We start from the raw sequence: 16,871 nt of genomic DNA, 5'->3' as shown, positions 1-16,871 counted from the left end.
TGATAAATAAGAAGAATATTTGCTTTTGGATTTTATAATTGTGATAGTTTATTCAAATTGTGAATAAAGTTAAGTATTGTGTTCTTAGAAGTGATTTAGTAGAGGGTGGCTTGGGTTTAAGTCAAATGGGTTTATGTTTAAACCCTGTATCTACCCGTCAGTACTCGCTGTGCAACATTGGACAGGTTATATGCTCTGAGCCTCGGTTCTGTGATGGCAAACTTATCAAGTCATTGTGAGACTTACATGAGGGGTTGCTTTTCATTGCAGTACATGGAGTAACTCCTTAATAAATATTAGTTGTAGTAGTATTAGTACTACTATTATGATGATGACTTTTGCTGTCTTTATTGGTTAATTTTTTCACTTTGGTTAAGAAGCCTTGAAACTTCAGAGCTTTCATAAGTAGGAGCATGATTGTTTGGTTTTTAAATTTTAATTATTTAAAAAAAAATCTCAGTATATACGCCATCTCCCTTCAGGCAGAGTCAAAATGTAATGTATTGAATGTATTCTGATGTATTAATTCCCTGATATCTCAGTTGGTAAAGCATCCGCCTGCAATGCAGGAGACCTCGGTTCTATTCCTGGGTCAGGAAGATCTGCTGAAGGGATATGCTACCCACTCCAGTATTCTTGGGTTGCAGTACAAGTTTGCTGGTAAGGAATCCACATGCAATGTGGGAGACCTGGGTTCAATCCCTGGGTTGGGAAGATTCCCCTGGAGAAGGGAAAGGTTATCCACTCCAGTATTCTGGCCTGGAGAATTTCATGGGCTGTAGAGTCCATTGGGTCACAAAGAGTCACACACAACTGAGCCACTTTCACTTTCTTAATGTATTAAAGCCCAATGTAAACAGCTGTTTGGATAAGAAATCGAACCAAGTTCATCAAAGTAGATGATCTGCCTCCTTACGACCTGTAGGTCAGTGTAGCAAGGCTAAATTTGGCTCTCATTTTCTGGAAGCATCACCAGAGGAAATAATGAATGACCCATGTCATAATTTTCAGCCAAGAGGAAGTGTGCATTTGGGGTGTAGGGGGATTGGTAGCAAAACATGTTATTTTCCTGCTGCTGAATCCAGATAAATGTAAGGTAATTTAAAATGTTAGGTAATTTATCTCAGAGATTAACTCTGAGAAGCAACTAAATAAGATAATTTTTCTGAAATGATGTCTTTAATGATCGATTTTAAAGTCAAGCCTTTGCAGTAATTGAAATGACAGCACATAACACATGGTGATGACGTGAGCTGTTGGGTTTCAAAGGACTAGACAGAACATCATGGCTCCCACTCTGTGCCCTGCAGGCAGGGTCACCCTGGGTGATGAGGAACTTAATGGATGTTCATTGTGTGATCATGCTGACCTTGTTGTGAGCAAGTAAATGCCAAGAGATCTCAGCTGTGTGTGTGTACTGAAAGATAAGAAAGAAATTGCTTTGACATGTTGAGTTGAAATTGGACATGTAAATATATGCCAAATGTTTTCTTCCCCATCATTGCTCTGTTTTTGTTTTGCAGTTTAGATCTCTAACTTCAAAAGTAGAGTTAATCATAGACGATCCAGCCCCATGGTTCTTATATTTTGGAATGGAATGTGTGTGGTCTCATTCTTCCGAAATTCTTATGATCGTTATTCTCATGGAAAGCACTTTGCAATTCTTCTGTGAAACCCCATGGTTCTTCTTCAGTGGTATGAAAGGGGAACTATAGAACAGGAGTTTGAGCTGGGCTCTTTTGGAGACTGCTCTATTTTGAGTGAGGCTCACTAGTGTGAAGTAGCTGCTATATGCCTCTCTGGAGCACTGAATGACTGCAGTAGTTGAAAGGGAGATTTTAATATTGATTTTTTTGGAAGTTGATGAATACCTACAAAGAGCAATACATTTTTTTCCCTTTAATTAGTACAAGTTTGCTCCATCTGTTAACATCTAACTAGTGATTTCAAGAGCTACTTAGCATCATTCCTAGTCAATAAGAATGAGTATCAGTTCAAAAGAATAAGCTGTAAGTGATAAATCAGCAAACAAATATCTTATGGGTCAACCACTTTTCACCTTGACCCAAATCATTATTTTTGTTTAGAGTTACAATATCTAAATTTCAAGTGGATACTGATCTACTTTAGAACTATTAAAAAAAATAGAAATGGCAACTTGAAATTATTTGCGATGCATTTAATAGAAGATTAATATCATTGGCCACTTAGGAACTACATTGCTATCATAATATTTTGGCCCAGTGTTTCCAATGTTTTGTATCGTATGCTGATTATAGATATGAATGCTGCAAATAGTCTTGATTTCTTCATGACTGTTTTGTGATAAGATTGGGATAGCTATGGCAGAGTTGCTTGATGTGAAAATTTAGTCTGAAACTTGTTGAAAACTGATTTTCAGTTTTGAGGAAATATCTCAATTGGCCCATAGCTTTTTAGGATTGAATTTTGTCTTTAAAAATGTGAGCTGGTTGATATTTCTTAGCTCTATACCTACAGAGTTCATTCAAGAAAGCTGTTAGGCTAGAAATAGGATTTACTGTTTGGGCAGAATCTCAACAGTTGAGGCGGTGAGAGGACTTCTCCAGGAGTTTTCTCGCTTCTAGATGATTCATTGAATATTTCACAGTATATAGATGGAGATATCTTCCCACAGTGACTCCTGGAATTAGATGCTTTTAAGGCACCCTAGGGAAATGGCAACCCACTCCAATGTTCTTGCCTGGAGAATCCCAGGGACGGGGGAGCCTGGTGGGCTGCCATCTATGGGGTCGCACAGAGTTGGACATGACTGAAGCGACTTAGCAGCAGCAGCAGCACAATGACTATATCTGAGTAAAAGAACTGTGAATTACAGTTGAGGTTTGGACTTCTGACCTACCAACTGAATATACTTTACTGTAGATCGAGGACCAGGAAAGTGCATTTAAGCTTCTTCTGACATGTGAGCCTAATACTGACCTTGAAGCGCTAAAAATATTTAGTGAGTGCTTTTTATCAGTCAAAAGTTGATTATCAGTTCAGTTCAGTCGCTCAGTTGTGTCCGACTCTTTGCGACCCCATGAACTGCAGCATGCCAGGCCTCCCTGTCCATCACCAACTACCGCAGTTTACCCAAACTCATGTCCATTGAGTCGGTGATGCCATCCAACCATCTCATCTCCTTTCGTCTGCTTCTCCCCTGGCCTTCAATCTTTCCCAGCAGCAGAGTCTTTTCAAATGGGTCAGCTTTTCACATCAGGTGGCCAAAGTATTGGAGTTTCAGTTTCAACATCAGTCCTTCCAATGAACACCCAGGACTGATATCCCTTGGGATGGACTGGCTGGATCTCCTTGCAGTCCAAGGGACTCTCAAGAGTCTTCTTCAACACCACAGTTCAAAAGCATCAATTCTTCGGCACTCAGCTTTCTTTATAGTTCAACTCTCACATCCATACATGACCACTGGAAAAACCATAGCCTTGACTAGATGGACCTTTGTGGACAAAGTAATGTCTCTGCTTTTGAACATGCTGTCTAGGTTGGTCATAACTTTCCTTCCAAGGAATAAGCGTCTTTTAATTTTGTGGCTGCAGTCCCACCTGCAGTGATTTTGGAGCCCAGAAAAATAAAGTCTGACACTGTTTCCATTGTTTCCCCATCTATTTGCCATGAAATGATGGGATTGGATACCATGATCTTAGTTTTCTGAATGTTGAGCTTTAAGCCAACTTTTTCACTCTCCTTTTTCACTTACATCACGAGGCTCTTTAGTTCTTCTTCACTTTCTGCCATAAGGGTGGTGTCATCTGCATATCTGAGGTTATTGATATTTCTCCCGGCAATCTTGATTCCAGCTTGTACTTCTTCCAGCCCAGCATTTCTCATGATGTACTCTGCATATAAGTTAAATAAGCAGGGTGACAATATACAGCCTTGACGTACTCCTTTTCCTATTTGGAACCAGTCTGTTGCTCCATGTCCAGTTCTAACTGTTTCTTCCTGACCTGTATATAGGTTTCTCAAGAGGCAGGTCAGGTGGTCTGGTATTCCCATCTCTTTCAGAATTTTCCACAGTTTATTGTGATCCACACAGTCAAAGGCTTTGGCATAGTCAATAAAGTAGAAATAGATGTTTTCTGGAGCTCTCTTGCTTTTTCGATGATCCAGAGGATGTTGGCAATTTGATCTGTGGTTCCTCTGCCTTTTCTGAAACCAGTTTGAACATATGGAAATCCATGGTTCACGTATTGCTGAAGCCTAGCTTGGAGAATTTTGAGCATTACTTTACTAGCATGTGAGATGAGTGAAATTGTGCAGTAATTAGAGCATTCCTTGGCATTGCCTTTCTTAGGGATTGGAATGAAAACTGATCTTTTCCAGACCTGTGGCCACTGCTGAGTTTTCCAAATTTGCTGACATATTGAGTGCTGCACTTTCACAGCATCATCTTTTAGGACTTGAAATAGCTCAACTGGAATTCCATCGCCCCCACTACTAGAGTAGTGATTCTTCCTAAGGCCTGCTTGACTTTACATTTCAGGATGTCTGGCTCTAGGTGAGTGATCACATCATTGTGATTATCTGGGCCGTGAAGATCATTTTTGTACTGTTCTTCTGTATAAAGCTGATTATAGAATCTTTGTAAAATATTTTAAAATTGCTTTTGCTGATATTCATTCTTAGTAATAATTTTAACTATTTTTTAAGTGCCTAGAAGTCTTCATCAAATGAAGGCATCAGATATTGATTTGATTCTCACATTTCTGGCCATGTTTGGGGCATATTTACAGCTGCTTGGTTTGTGTTCAGTGGGACTGTGAAGGAAGAGTGCATATCTTTTAGACCTTTGGACATAGCTTGAAATTGAAATGAGATCTCATTCTCTTCTTATATGTAAAAGTTGCCTGAGAATTAGTGATTTGAAATATAGCTAAGTATAGGAGTTGTGTGGCAATGGTTTCCAGGAGTTTCAGTCATAAGAGCTCCTTTTTATCAGGATAATGTATTATACTTTAAATATCTGTTAATTGATGAAACACATGACATAAAGCTTCTAGGAACTCAGTAGCAATTTAAACTAAACTTATCTCTGTTTTGCAAATAAATTCATCCACATAGAGAACAAACATACAGATAGCTAGGCGGGAAAGGGAGGGCAGGATGGATTGGGAGATTGGGATAACATATATATACTACTATGTGTAAAACAGATCACTAATGAAAACTGACTGTATTGCAGAGGGAACTCCACTGAATGCACTGTGGTGACCTAAATGGGAAGGAAACTAAAGGAGTGGGGATATGTGTATATGTGTGGCTGATTTACTTCGTTGTACAGCAGAAACTAACATGACATTGTAAAGCAGCTATATTCCAATAAAAAGGTAAATTTACATTATGTATTCCTTATGCCAGATATATTACCTGTAAGTCCTACCTCTTCTTATCATCAACGCTTCACTGTATCCCTAAGGCTTTAGAATGAAGTAAAACTCTGTATCACTGCCTTCAAGGCCCTGTGAGACCGGATTCCTGCCTGCCTTTGCAATCTTATTCTCCTTTTCCTTTTCTTCTAGCTCACTCTGTGCTTCAGCCTCATAGGTCTCCTTACTGAATATTGATTGGATAGATCAAGTTCCTTCCAGTCTTTGAACTTTCATATTTGTTTTTCCTTCTACCCAGGATGCTCTTCTCTGTGGATTCTATGATGCAGTCCTCAGCTTTGAGAAGCCTTCCTGACAACTTGTTCTGAAACAACCTTCCACACTATCTGACATAACACTAGTGCTCTATGGATATTGCAAGCCTCCTACATGATATCCACAATGTAGAATATCCTTTCCTGTTTAGAAAACTAATGAGGCTCTGTTTATCTGTAGTGAATAATGCTATCTCTCTTGTTAGAGAGGTAGGTTATATTTCCCTATGCATACCTCAGATTGCCCACTTTATCTAAAGTTGTGTAGAAAGACAATTAGCCTTTGTGTATATTTGGGAATTTTCTCTGCAGTAAATAAATGGGGAAGTGGGCTTTCTAATTCATTTTCTTAAACTTTGAAAATCTGGAAGACCTGTTGCTAATCCTGGCAAAGGTTATCTGGGGATATTATACCATCTAATGAAATCTTTAAGGAAGGAAAGGATCATCATGTTAGTTTTAGCATTTATAAATGAAGGCACACTAAATTCTTAGGGTGTTAGGAAAAGAATCTATATCTGATGTGTTGCAGCCAACAGACTGGCTCATATAAGAACTGCTTGTTAAATTTTCAGGAATTTTGCAAGCAGGCTGACTTTGCATTAGTAGCTTGAAATTGGCTATGGTGGGAGTATTTATACCATGGAAATTGGCAAACACTACAAACCAGGGCTTTTTTTTCTCCCTGGAGAGTGCATTTAACAGCACACTATTATATAAAGCCAATATTTCAGAGGCTGACAATTTGATGATGAGAAATCAATAGGGCCAGCTTGAAATAACCAAGTTACTTTTATGGTTGTTTGGATTGAAAAAGTCACAAATTTTGAGTGTGGAAGAAAGAGCTTTTTTTTAAAAAAAGAAATAGATTATTTGTACACAGAAGCAGACATGAAGGATTGAAAAAAAAATCAAGATCTTTGTATTTGCTTCTTTCGCCTTTCAGGTCAGGCTGCTGAATTCTTGCAAAATGTTGTTAAGATATATTCTTGGGGTTAGGGCAGATAGTCACCTTCTGGAACTTGCGATAACAGCTTTCCTCAGCTCCCACACTGATAACACAGCTCAGCTGATCCCACATGCAACATCACATGTTAGTTACAATGAGTGTGTTAGACTGCTTCTTCAGGGAAAGAAAAAGATTCCAAGAAGAGTTAGGTGCAGGCTCGGATTGATTATGGCTTACAGTGTTGAAGCAAGTGGAGACTAATGAGAGTTGCCCTAAGGTTTCAAGCCTTCAGTGGGAAAGGACTTAAAGGAAAATTACCTGAAGAGGCAGGGCTTTGAGCATTGCTCACTGACAAGAACATCTTTGAGATACACCACTCTGCGAAGGCAGAGAGGGATTATTTGGGATATTTCAGAGGCAAATGTCATTGGGCAATACCTCTATGAAGGGATAAATGGATAAATGATAAGACACAGGTCCTATATTTCTCAGTTTATTTTAAAGTACTGCAAAGGCAAAGGCGAAAGCCTCTAGTTAGTTTCTTCAGGGAGATTGAACGTTCTCCACTTAAAATTAAGTTGGAAAAGCAAGCACATCCTGAAATTCCTTTCCTCCCCTCCAGTTTTTGGTAAGTACTTGGAAAATTCGAATAATTCTAAGGGATTCTGTAAGACTAAGTTGTGTCATCTTTCCTGATGTCTTTATGAAGCAGGTTAATTGTACTGTTTATGAGTAGAAAGAAAGTGGCTTTCTTTAGTCATCTTTGGATGTAACTAATTATTTTCTTGGAAGAAGGCTTTATTTTTAATCTTGAAACATTTCTAGGGCTTAGATTTTAATGGACCACTATTATTATTTCCCAAAGGATAAGATACCATCTGTAGTTAAACAAGTTGGGACTCTGGGATTGATAATATCTAGTCTTTAGTCTTTATTATATTAAAAAATATGAACCCACTGGTGACCTTACACTCTGACTCAAGGAAAATAAAGGAATTTTTAATAAAGAGAATATTATGCAGTTTGATTAAAATTAATTTCTTAAAGATCAAATAAGTCCTGTTATTTGGAGAAGCAATCCTAGAACAGTAGATCTCGGGAGTCACTATGCAGTTGCTGTGGGTTCTTGACCTTGAGGTCAGGAATGGTGAAGATAATTAAGAAGGGAGAGCTTATGAAAATCATAGATGGGGACAGAGTTTTGCATCTTATATTGAACATTCAGTGGAAACAACTCTCTGCCTCAGGAGAAATAAGATTTTAGGAAGACAAAATTAAAAAAAAAAAAAAAAAACTTTGAAGGAAACATACAGTTAAATAGTTCTGGCAAATTAAAGTAAAATTCTCACAAACAGGACTTTTTAAATAGACTCTATTCTGAAGCTCTATTCTGGCCATTCATCACCATCTGTTCATGAAGTGAAAATCCTGCCATTAGTTTTTAGACACAGGCCATGTGAAAGAGAATCTATTGTAAAGAGTAATATCGATTATACCAATAACAGTTGACCAGTATTAAGTATCTCGGAGAAGGCAATGGCACCCCACTCCAGTACTCTTGCCTGGAAAATCCCAGGGACAGAGGAGCCTGGTAGGAGGCCATCTATGGGGTCGCACAGAGTCGGACATGACTGAAGCGACTTAGCAGCAGCAGCAATATTAAATATCTAAGTCATTATTGAAACAAGCAGTAGATTTTTATCTTTCGAAAAGCATGCCCGTTCTAGAAAATTTTAGAGAAAAAATGAAGGAAAAAATATAATTCTGTCACCAAAGGCAACCAATGCCAACATTTATTTCCTTTTGATACTGTTCTAAGTCATGACTGCACACTCTGTTACTACTTCCTGTTACTGCAACTGCAGTTACTACCACCACCTTTTCACCCAACATTTACTGAAAGTAACATTATCTTTTTACCAATCTTCACGTATCTTTTCAGTTTTATTGAGAAATAACTGACATACATCAGTATATATATTTAAAGTGTACAGCATGATGGTTTGATTTACATATAATGGGAAATGATTATCACAGTGTTTAGTTAACATTCATCATTTCATGTAGATAAAATAAAAAAAAAATTCCTTGTGGTGAGAACTCTTAGGATCTACTCTATTAATTTCCCTATGTACCATATGGTAATGGTAACTATAGTCATTATTTTGTATTAGTATTTATCTTATGGCTGGAAGCTTATGCATTTTGACCACCTTTCTCAAATTCTTCCTCCTCCTCCCTCCCGACACCACCTCTGGTAACCACAAATCTGAACCCTTTTTTTCGATGCGTTTTTTTTTTTTTTTTAATTAGACTCCACATAAAGTGAAGTCATACAGTATTTGTCTTTCTCTGATATATTTCACTTAGAAAAATGCCTTCAAGATTCATCTGTGTTTTTAGGAATGTTAAGATTTTCTCATTTTTATGGCTGAATAATATGCCATTGTATATCTATATATCTATATCTAGATCCAGATAGACACACATCACAGCTTCTTTATCCATTCATCTATTGGGGATGCTTAGGTTGTTTTCATGTCTTGGCTACTGTGAATAATTTTACTATGAGCATGGTAATTCAGATTTTTTTCCAGTTATTGTTTTCACTTCCTTTGGATATATTCACAGAAGTAGAATGACTAGATCATATGGTAGTTCTAGTTTTTAATTTTTTGAGGAATCACCACACTGTTTTTCATGGTGGCAGTAACAATTTACATTTCCACCAACATTGTATAAAGGTTCCCAACCACCATTTATTATTTCTCTTTTTCCTGTGTGTGATGGCTATTCTAATAGGCGTGGAGTGATGTCTATTGTGGTTTTAATTTGCGTTTCCCTAATGACTAGAAATGTTGAGTGTCTTTTCATGCGCCTGTTGCTGGCTGGTAATTTTTAAAATACCACTTTACATTTTATAAAATGGAAATTCAGAAAAGTAAGACAACCTGCTAACTTTTAATACATGACAGGACTAGGATTGGGACCCAAATATATATAACTTGAAAGCCTATTTTTTTGCATTTCACACACACACACGCTTTCATATTCTAAAGACTATTCTGTTTCCTCCTTTTTCACTTAAAAATAGTATAATAATTAATTCCCTGCCATTAACTCTTCATGAAGAGTTTAATTGCCTCAAAGCAGCCCCTTTTAAGTGTATTTTTCATGTTGATAGAGTTTACATTGTTTTCATTTTGATGTGCACCTTTTTATTCACTCAGAACCAAATCATTGCAAAAGGTAATGCGTGAAGGCTGGATCAGCTAGACTGAGGTCTAGAGTGGAAGTCAGGCAGAACTGGGGAGTGCGGACGCTGTAGTCAGTGTTCACCACTGCAGGTTGCTTCTCTGAAAACCACTCGTTAAGCAAATGAAGACAAAGACCGGCTTGTAGCCAGCTGCTGTTCAGATTAAGATGTTTAATATAAAATTCCAGATGTGCTTCTTACCCTCCATGTTGTTAAGGTCTCTATGTGTGTCTCAACCAGCTTCTGACTTCTCTGACGGTACTCTGTGCTGCTCTTGACGCAGTATTTCTCCATTTCCCTTTACTTTGATTTTTATATCCCAGGAAGCTGTTTGGTATTTCTTTTCCCAGAGAATTAAATGATCACCCTCTTTCAAGTTCTGAAAAACTTTCCTGTGAACCACTGAATCCCAATTAGAGAATTTGTAAACATGTTTCCTAGAGACTACCTGTTTAATCCCATGCTTAAGCTATGTTGTGTAAAACAACTTGTTCAATAGAATTTTATCCGCCTGGTTACCTCCATGTAAGCTGCTTGAAGAGGTAAATATTCTCTAAAGAAGCATGAGATATGGATAAAGAACTTTCACATGTATATCAGCTGTTCTGAACAGCTAATTAAATATCAATTCTTTATCATCTTTTTCTTGAGCACTTGTACTATATATAACCGGTATTGTAGTAGACACTGGGCATAGAGTACAGAAAAGAAATACAAACTGTCCCTGCCCCCAGGGAGCATAATATCTGGTGGAAGAGGCACCTAAAAATAAGTAAACATATTGTGTTTACTATAATTGTATGCAGCACAGTACGTCCTGATATTCTTTTATCATTTATAAACATAGTAATAATAGTGTTTCTTCTATAAAATTTTGTTGTATTTTGTTCCCATTCATTCTTTAGCTGAGTTTCAAGCTTCAGTTTAAGATGTTTGTCCTTTGGTTTGCCAACAGTCTTTGGGTTTAAAAAAAATCCTGAAGCAAAAAGAAACTCTGTGATTTTGCTTATTTACTGGTCCCATATTCGTTTAATGATACTTTACTTAAAGGGAAATTTCTCAGTGTCTTTCCTGCTTCCATGGAATTACTCTTGGGCCAGTCAGGAAATTCTTGGATTCCTAACAAGAAAATGTATGCCTGACACTGGCTCTGCTCAACCTCACAGATCGTGGAAGTGCTTGTCAGTTGCACCAGTAAATCTTCCCTCTCTTATCGCAGGTCCAAGGATCTCATAAAGGAGGCCATCCTTGACAATGACTTTATGAAGAACTTGGAGCTGTCACAGATCCAAGAGATTGTGGATTGTATGTACCCAGTGGAGTACGGCAAAGACAGCTGCATCATCAAAGAAGGAGATGTGGGGTCACTGGTGTATGTCATGGAAGGTATGCTGTGTAACCGTGTTCCCCTGACATTCAAATATTCTCTTTCCATCTTATCAGCCTGCACACAGAGGGCAGTGCATTACATGAGACAATTCCATTTTTCTTTTTTGTTGTCGTTGAGAAACAGTTCGAAAAGAGGGAGAACACTGTTTAGACACAGAGGTTGATTAATCATGTGAAGTGTTTGTGTTTAGAATTATTAAAATGAAAATCTAGTCTTTTTTCAGACATGGGGAAAGGATAACATGAAAGAAAACGTTGCTATTTATTGCCCTGCTTAAGAACACACGCTGTCAGATCATTGAGCAAACTCAAAGCTTCAATGGAAGCTCAAGTCTATTGGAAGTATTTTTGGTCAGATAATCAAAGTATCTTGAACTCCGCTTTTACCTCCCAGTATATGACCGGCTTTCTGCTATGTTGCTTCTGTAAAAAGAGAATGTTTTCAGTGTCTCCTATGTGTCTGATAGAGGTGGATCATAAAGGTTGGATAGTGTATTAACTTCCTGATTATTAAGAGTGGTAGCTTGTTTCATAAATCTTGCACAAACTAAGATAGAAACTGCTTAAAAAAACTGAGGCATGCACTGTATAAATATGTTTTATGCTTCTGTATATTTTCACATTATAAATTTTTTAACTTGGCATTTATAATGGCATGTTTTCCTTTTGGGGGACGAAAAAGTCTGAAATCATGAATGAATCAGCTGAGAAGAAAGTGAGTTCAAAGATGTCTATAGTAGAAGACAGTTGGCTTAGAAAAGTCACAAATCGATTTATTTGGTGGCAGTTACTGTTTTACAAAGCATTCATGCTGGTGTCCTATAACTGCCAGTTTTACAGGTCATTCAGAAGAGAGGTGTATTTGGCCAAGTCAATTAACTTCTCTGTTTCACCCAGCTTATGAAAAAGGAGATACTCTCTCTTTCTGGCTGTGGTTTTCCACTGGTGATGAATCTGTCCCCCAGGAACATCTGGTGATGTTCAGAGACATCTGGTTGTCACACGTTGGGTAAGGGTGGGCATGAAGGAGGCTCCTGGTGTCTAGAGGCAAAGAACAGGGGTGTAATCAACAGGCAATGCGTGGCCCACAACCAAGCATGCCCTGTCCTTAGTGCCTGTGCTGAGAAATCTTGCTTTCTACCTTCTTTGCAGGACTGTTATGAAGTTAGTATGAGTAAATTGTGTGGGTATATAATGTAAAGTGTAAAACATTGTAGAATAACAATCAATATTATTTCTATTAAATACTTGAGAGTGTGTAAAAAAGGTTCTTTCTACATTCGTCATTCACCTTTTAATCTTTCTTTGTGATTCTTTCTTGACATACTGAAATCAGGCATTTGATATTTATTAATTTCTATCACTTTTTTCTTTATGATTTTCAGCTTTGTGTCAGTGTTACAAAGTTTCTCCCCATGCCAAAAGGATGTAAATGTTCGGTTAGGCTTTCCTCTGACAAAAACAAAGTATGGTAAACAAAAACACAAACAATATGTACTTGGCAGAGAATTGCAGGGAAAGGAGGTGAACTTATAGGGAAAGGGTGGATGTGGGTAGTGAGCAGGAGCAATGAGAGAAGCGGAAGAAATATAGAGAGGCCAAGTGGAGACTATGAATACAGAGGCGAATGTTAACAACTATTAACATTTAGACACCAAGTGTAAAGCCTTTCTGAGATGATATTATATCAGTAGTTTCATATTATTTGATTACTTACGTATTTTATTGACCAGGCACAGTTTTAAGAACACAGATATTGTATAAAGCAGAGTGTACTTTACTTCAGTCATTTTAAATACTCATTGATATTCCAACAAAGGTCCATCTAGTCAAAGCTGTGGTTTTTCCAGTAGTCATGTATGGATGTGAGAGTTGGAGTATAAAGAAAGCTGAGTATTGAAGTATTGATGCTTTTGAACTGTGGTGTTCGATAAGACTCTTGAGAGTCCCTTGGACTGCAAGGAGATCCACCTAGTCAACCGATAAAGGAAATAAGCCCTGAATATTCATTGGAAGGACTGATACTGATGTTGAAACACCAATACTTTGGCCAGCTGATGCAAAGAACTGACTCACTGGAAAAGACCCTGATGCTGGGAAAGATTGCAGGCAGGAGGAGAAGGGGATGACAGAGGATGAAGTGGTTGGATGGCATCAGTGACATGATGGACATGAGTTTGAGTAGGCTTAGGGAGTTGGTGCGGAGAAGGTGATGGCACCTTACTCCAGTACTCTTGCCTGGAAAATTCCATGGACGGAGGAGCCTGGTAGGCTGCAGTCCATGGGGTCACGAAGAGTCGGACATGACTGAGCAACTTCCCTTTCACTTTTCACTTTCATGCATTGGAGAAGGAAATGGCAACCCACTCCAGTATTCTTGCCTGGAGAATCCCAGGGACAGGGGAGCCTGGTGGGCTGCTGTCTATGGGGTCACACAGAGTCAGACATGACGGAAGCCACTTAGCAACAGTAACAGGGAGTTGGTGATGGACAGGGAAGCCTGGCATGCTGCAGTCCATGGGGTTACAAAGAGTCGAACATGACTGAGCGACTGAACTGAACTGATTGAATTCCATTCTAGAAATGAGTAGTTTGAAAACCTATACGTTCATGTTCAGTTTTCCTCACACATTTTTTCTAAAAATTTGTTTAATTCATACTGTTTCTGTTTTCTAAGACTAACTTCAACTTTACTAACTATATTAGAAGGAGCTTAAAAATTGTACTTAATATTTGTTAGTTTTTAGAACTCAATGCCCAGCATATAGAGCATGCTTTTTCTAAACACTTTCTATGTATAAAATTTATTTAATTCTCAAAGTGATCCTGTGAGGTAAGGGCTAGTATTTATTATCCCCTTTTATAGATGTGAAGACTGAGGCCCACCTGGTTTGTAGTATAGTTAGGAGTGAACTCAAGTAATCTGGATTCAGAGCTCAAGCTCTTAATTATGGGACTCTGTATTGGTGATGGTTCTCCAGAGAAAAAGAGCCAATAGGATATATGTGTGGGTACTGAGAGAGAGGTTTATTTTAAGGAATTGACTTCCATGATTGTGGAGACTGGAAACCCATTGGATTGCTGGCAGAATTCACCCTTCCTCCAGGTAGATCAGTCTTTTTTCCTGATAAGACTTCAACTGATTGGATGAAGTCTTATCAACATTAAGAAGGCAGTCTGCTTTAACTCAAAGACTACTAATTTAAATGTTAATTCCAGCAAAGAAGTACCTTCGTAGAAGTGTCTGGTGTAATATTTGACCAGATATATCGCTATCATGGGCTTGCAAGTTGACCTATAAAATTAACCATCACAGGTCCATTCCTTGTCAACGTGGTGCCCATACATATCTCCTTAAACTACACCAAAATATCCAAGTAAAGACAATAATAAGGTTATACTTCTGCCTAACATGATAGAATAATCCTGTGTATAAAGAAAACAAACAAGCCATTTTCCCAGAAAAGGATGCAAAGTCCTTGGGTGGTGGTCATTTCTCCTCTCCTCAGTACCCCATATCTCAAATATTTTGATGCAACATTCAGTTCAGTTGCTCAATCGTGTCCACCTCTTTGCAACCCCATGGACTGTAGCATGCCAGGCTTCCTTGTCTATCACCAACTCCTGGAGCTTGCTCAAAGTCATGTCCATGAAGTCAGTGATGTCATCTAACCATCTTACCCTCTGGTGTCCCTTTCTCCTCCTGCCTTCAATCTTTCCCAGCATCAGGGTCTTTTCCAATGAGTCAGATCTTCACATCAGGATACAACATTAAGAAAACATGATAATGGGATCTGCGAGGAAGGGCAACAAAAATTTTATGCACAAATGCACTCCGTCAAATATACACATGTAAATAGAAACATTTATAACAAAGAAGAAATATCCATGCAGACTTCCCTAGGTAAATGTAAATACACTGGTTTTTCCGCATTTCACCAAGCTAATTTTAATATATTTTGTTTATCTTCTTTTTGCTGCTAGACTGACTACATAGCAAGTCATCTCAATTATGTTTTTAAAAACAGGGTTCTAAATAGTGTATCTAGTTAAAGTTACAGATTTTGCAATGATGGTGTTGGTTGCTTAAAGTTAAATTCACTAAATGACTGTGCTCTTATAACCTGATGTGAATCTGCCCCCAAGTTGTAATTATAATGAATTCCATGTAATTTTGGCTTATTTTATGCCAATATTCTCATGTGAAAATAATTTAAAATAACAAATCTTGTCATTTAAATTTTTATAAGTTTTAATTGAGGAAATGTCTCATTGCTTAATTAGTTTTTTATCAACACATTTAATCTTCTCAAAATTTAGATGGCACTCTTCTTGATATAGATGGATTCTTTTTCATTTGTGAGCATTATTAATATTTATAAACAGTATGCCATAGCAACAATGGATGAAGAGACTAGAGGATCTTTCACAAACTTGCTTATTATCAAAACATTCAGAAAAACACTCAAGGAGTTTACATGGAAAACCATTCCAATTATTCCTGCCTCTCTTCAGTTAAATGAAGTTTTCTTCGTAAAATGCTTGTTTAACATGTGCCTTCAGTGATTTTTGTTTTAGCCTAGGCAGTGTCCCAAATATTATTGCATACCTAAATGCCAAATTTTCTCATCATTTTAACAGAATAGTCATATGTTAAGACTTAACTAATTAGGATGACAGGGAAAAAATAATCTGGAAGTAGTGTAAATATATCATGTATTTTCAAGCAAAATGAGTTGTATAACTTTCAGATATTTATAGTTACTGGCTTGTGGACGTTTTAATTTCAAGTTTTGTTTAGAATTATTTTAGTATTAGTTACTTAAGGTAGCAGTGGGTCAAATTGCTAAGGCTTGATTTATGTTTTAATCAAATTTCAGATATATAAATGACTTACAAAATAATTGAATACAGCTTATTTTCTTAAACCAATAGATTTTGGTCTTAATTATGGAGTAATATTTGTTAATATCTTTATACTCTTGCCCTCTTTTTTTCCCATGAAGGTGAATTTCATCTTTGCTAAGTCACTTCAGTTGTCCGACTCTATGCAACCCCATAGATGGCAGCCCACCAGGCCCCACTGTCCCTGGGATTCTCCAGGCAAGAACACTGGAGTGGGTTGCCATTTCCTTCTCCAATGCATGAAAGTGAAAAGTGAAAGTGAAGTCACTCAGTCGTGTCCGACTCTTTTCGACCCCATGGACTGCAGCCTACCAGGCTCCTCTGTCCATGGGATTTTCCAGGCAAGAGTACTGGAGTGGGGTGCCATTGCTTTCTCCATCTGGCAGGTGGGTTCTTTACCACTAGCGCCACCCAGGAAGCCCAAAACTTCAACTACCATCATCCAAAAGAAATTCTGATTTAGCAATTGAGAATTGGTAATGTAAATCAAACACCTTCTTTGGGAATCTGATTTAATATTTTTGTATTGAAAAATGTGTAGTTTATATGCATTGAAGTGATATGCTTAGAGATATTACTTTTACAGATTTTCTGTGATCTTTCACTGTGGAAGTGCATAGATTACATGTTGTTTTCTAAAAATGGCAAGTATCTGTTTAGTGGTCTTTGTTGGCTATTCTAAGTTAAACTTT

General features: G+C 37.7%; 1 protein-coding gene across 5 annotated transcripts in view; it reads left to right on the top strand.

The window, feature by feature from the left end:
• Positions 1-16,871, top strand: part of PRKG1 (protein kinase cGMP-dependent 1) — a 1,415,798-nt gene that overhangs the window by 171,051 nt on the left and 1,227,876 nt on the right. For all 5 annotated transcript variants that reach the window (XM_086379150.1, XM_086379151.1, XM_086379152.1 and 2 more), the window contains exon 2: positions 11,105-11,271. In XM_086379150.1, the coding sequence (XP_086235276.1) occupies positions 11,105-11,271 (167 nt within the window). The remainder of the gene's footprint in view (positions 1-11,104; positions 11,272-16,871) is intronic.

This window comes from Bos grunniens, chromosome 26 (assembly GCF_055505025.1).
Source record: "Bos grunniens cultivar Pamir isolate PY7600 chromosome 26, Bosgru_T2T1.0, whole genome shotgun sequence".
NCBI lineage: Eukaryota > Metazoa > Chordata > Mammalia > Artiodactyla > Bovidae > Bos > Bos grunniens.
This window is presented reverse-complemented; position numbering and strand designations above follow the sequence as displayed.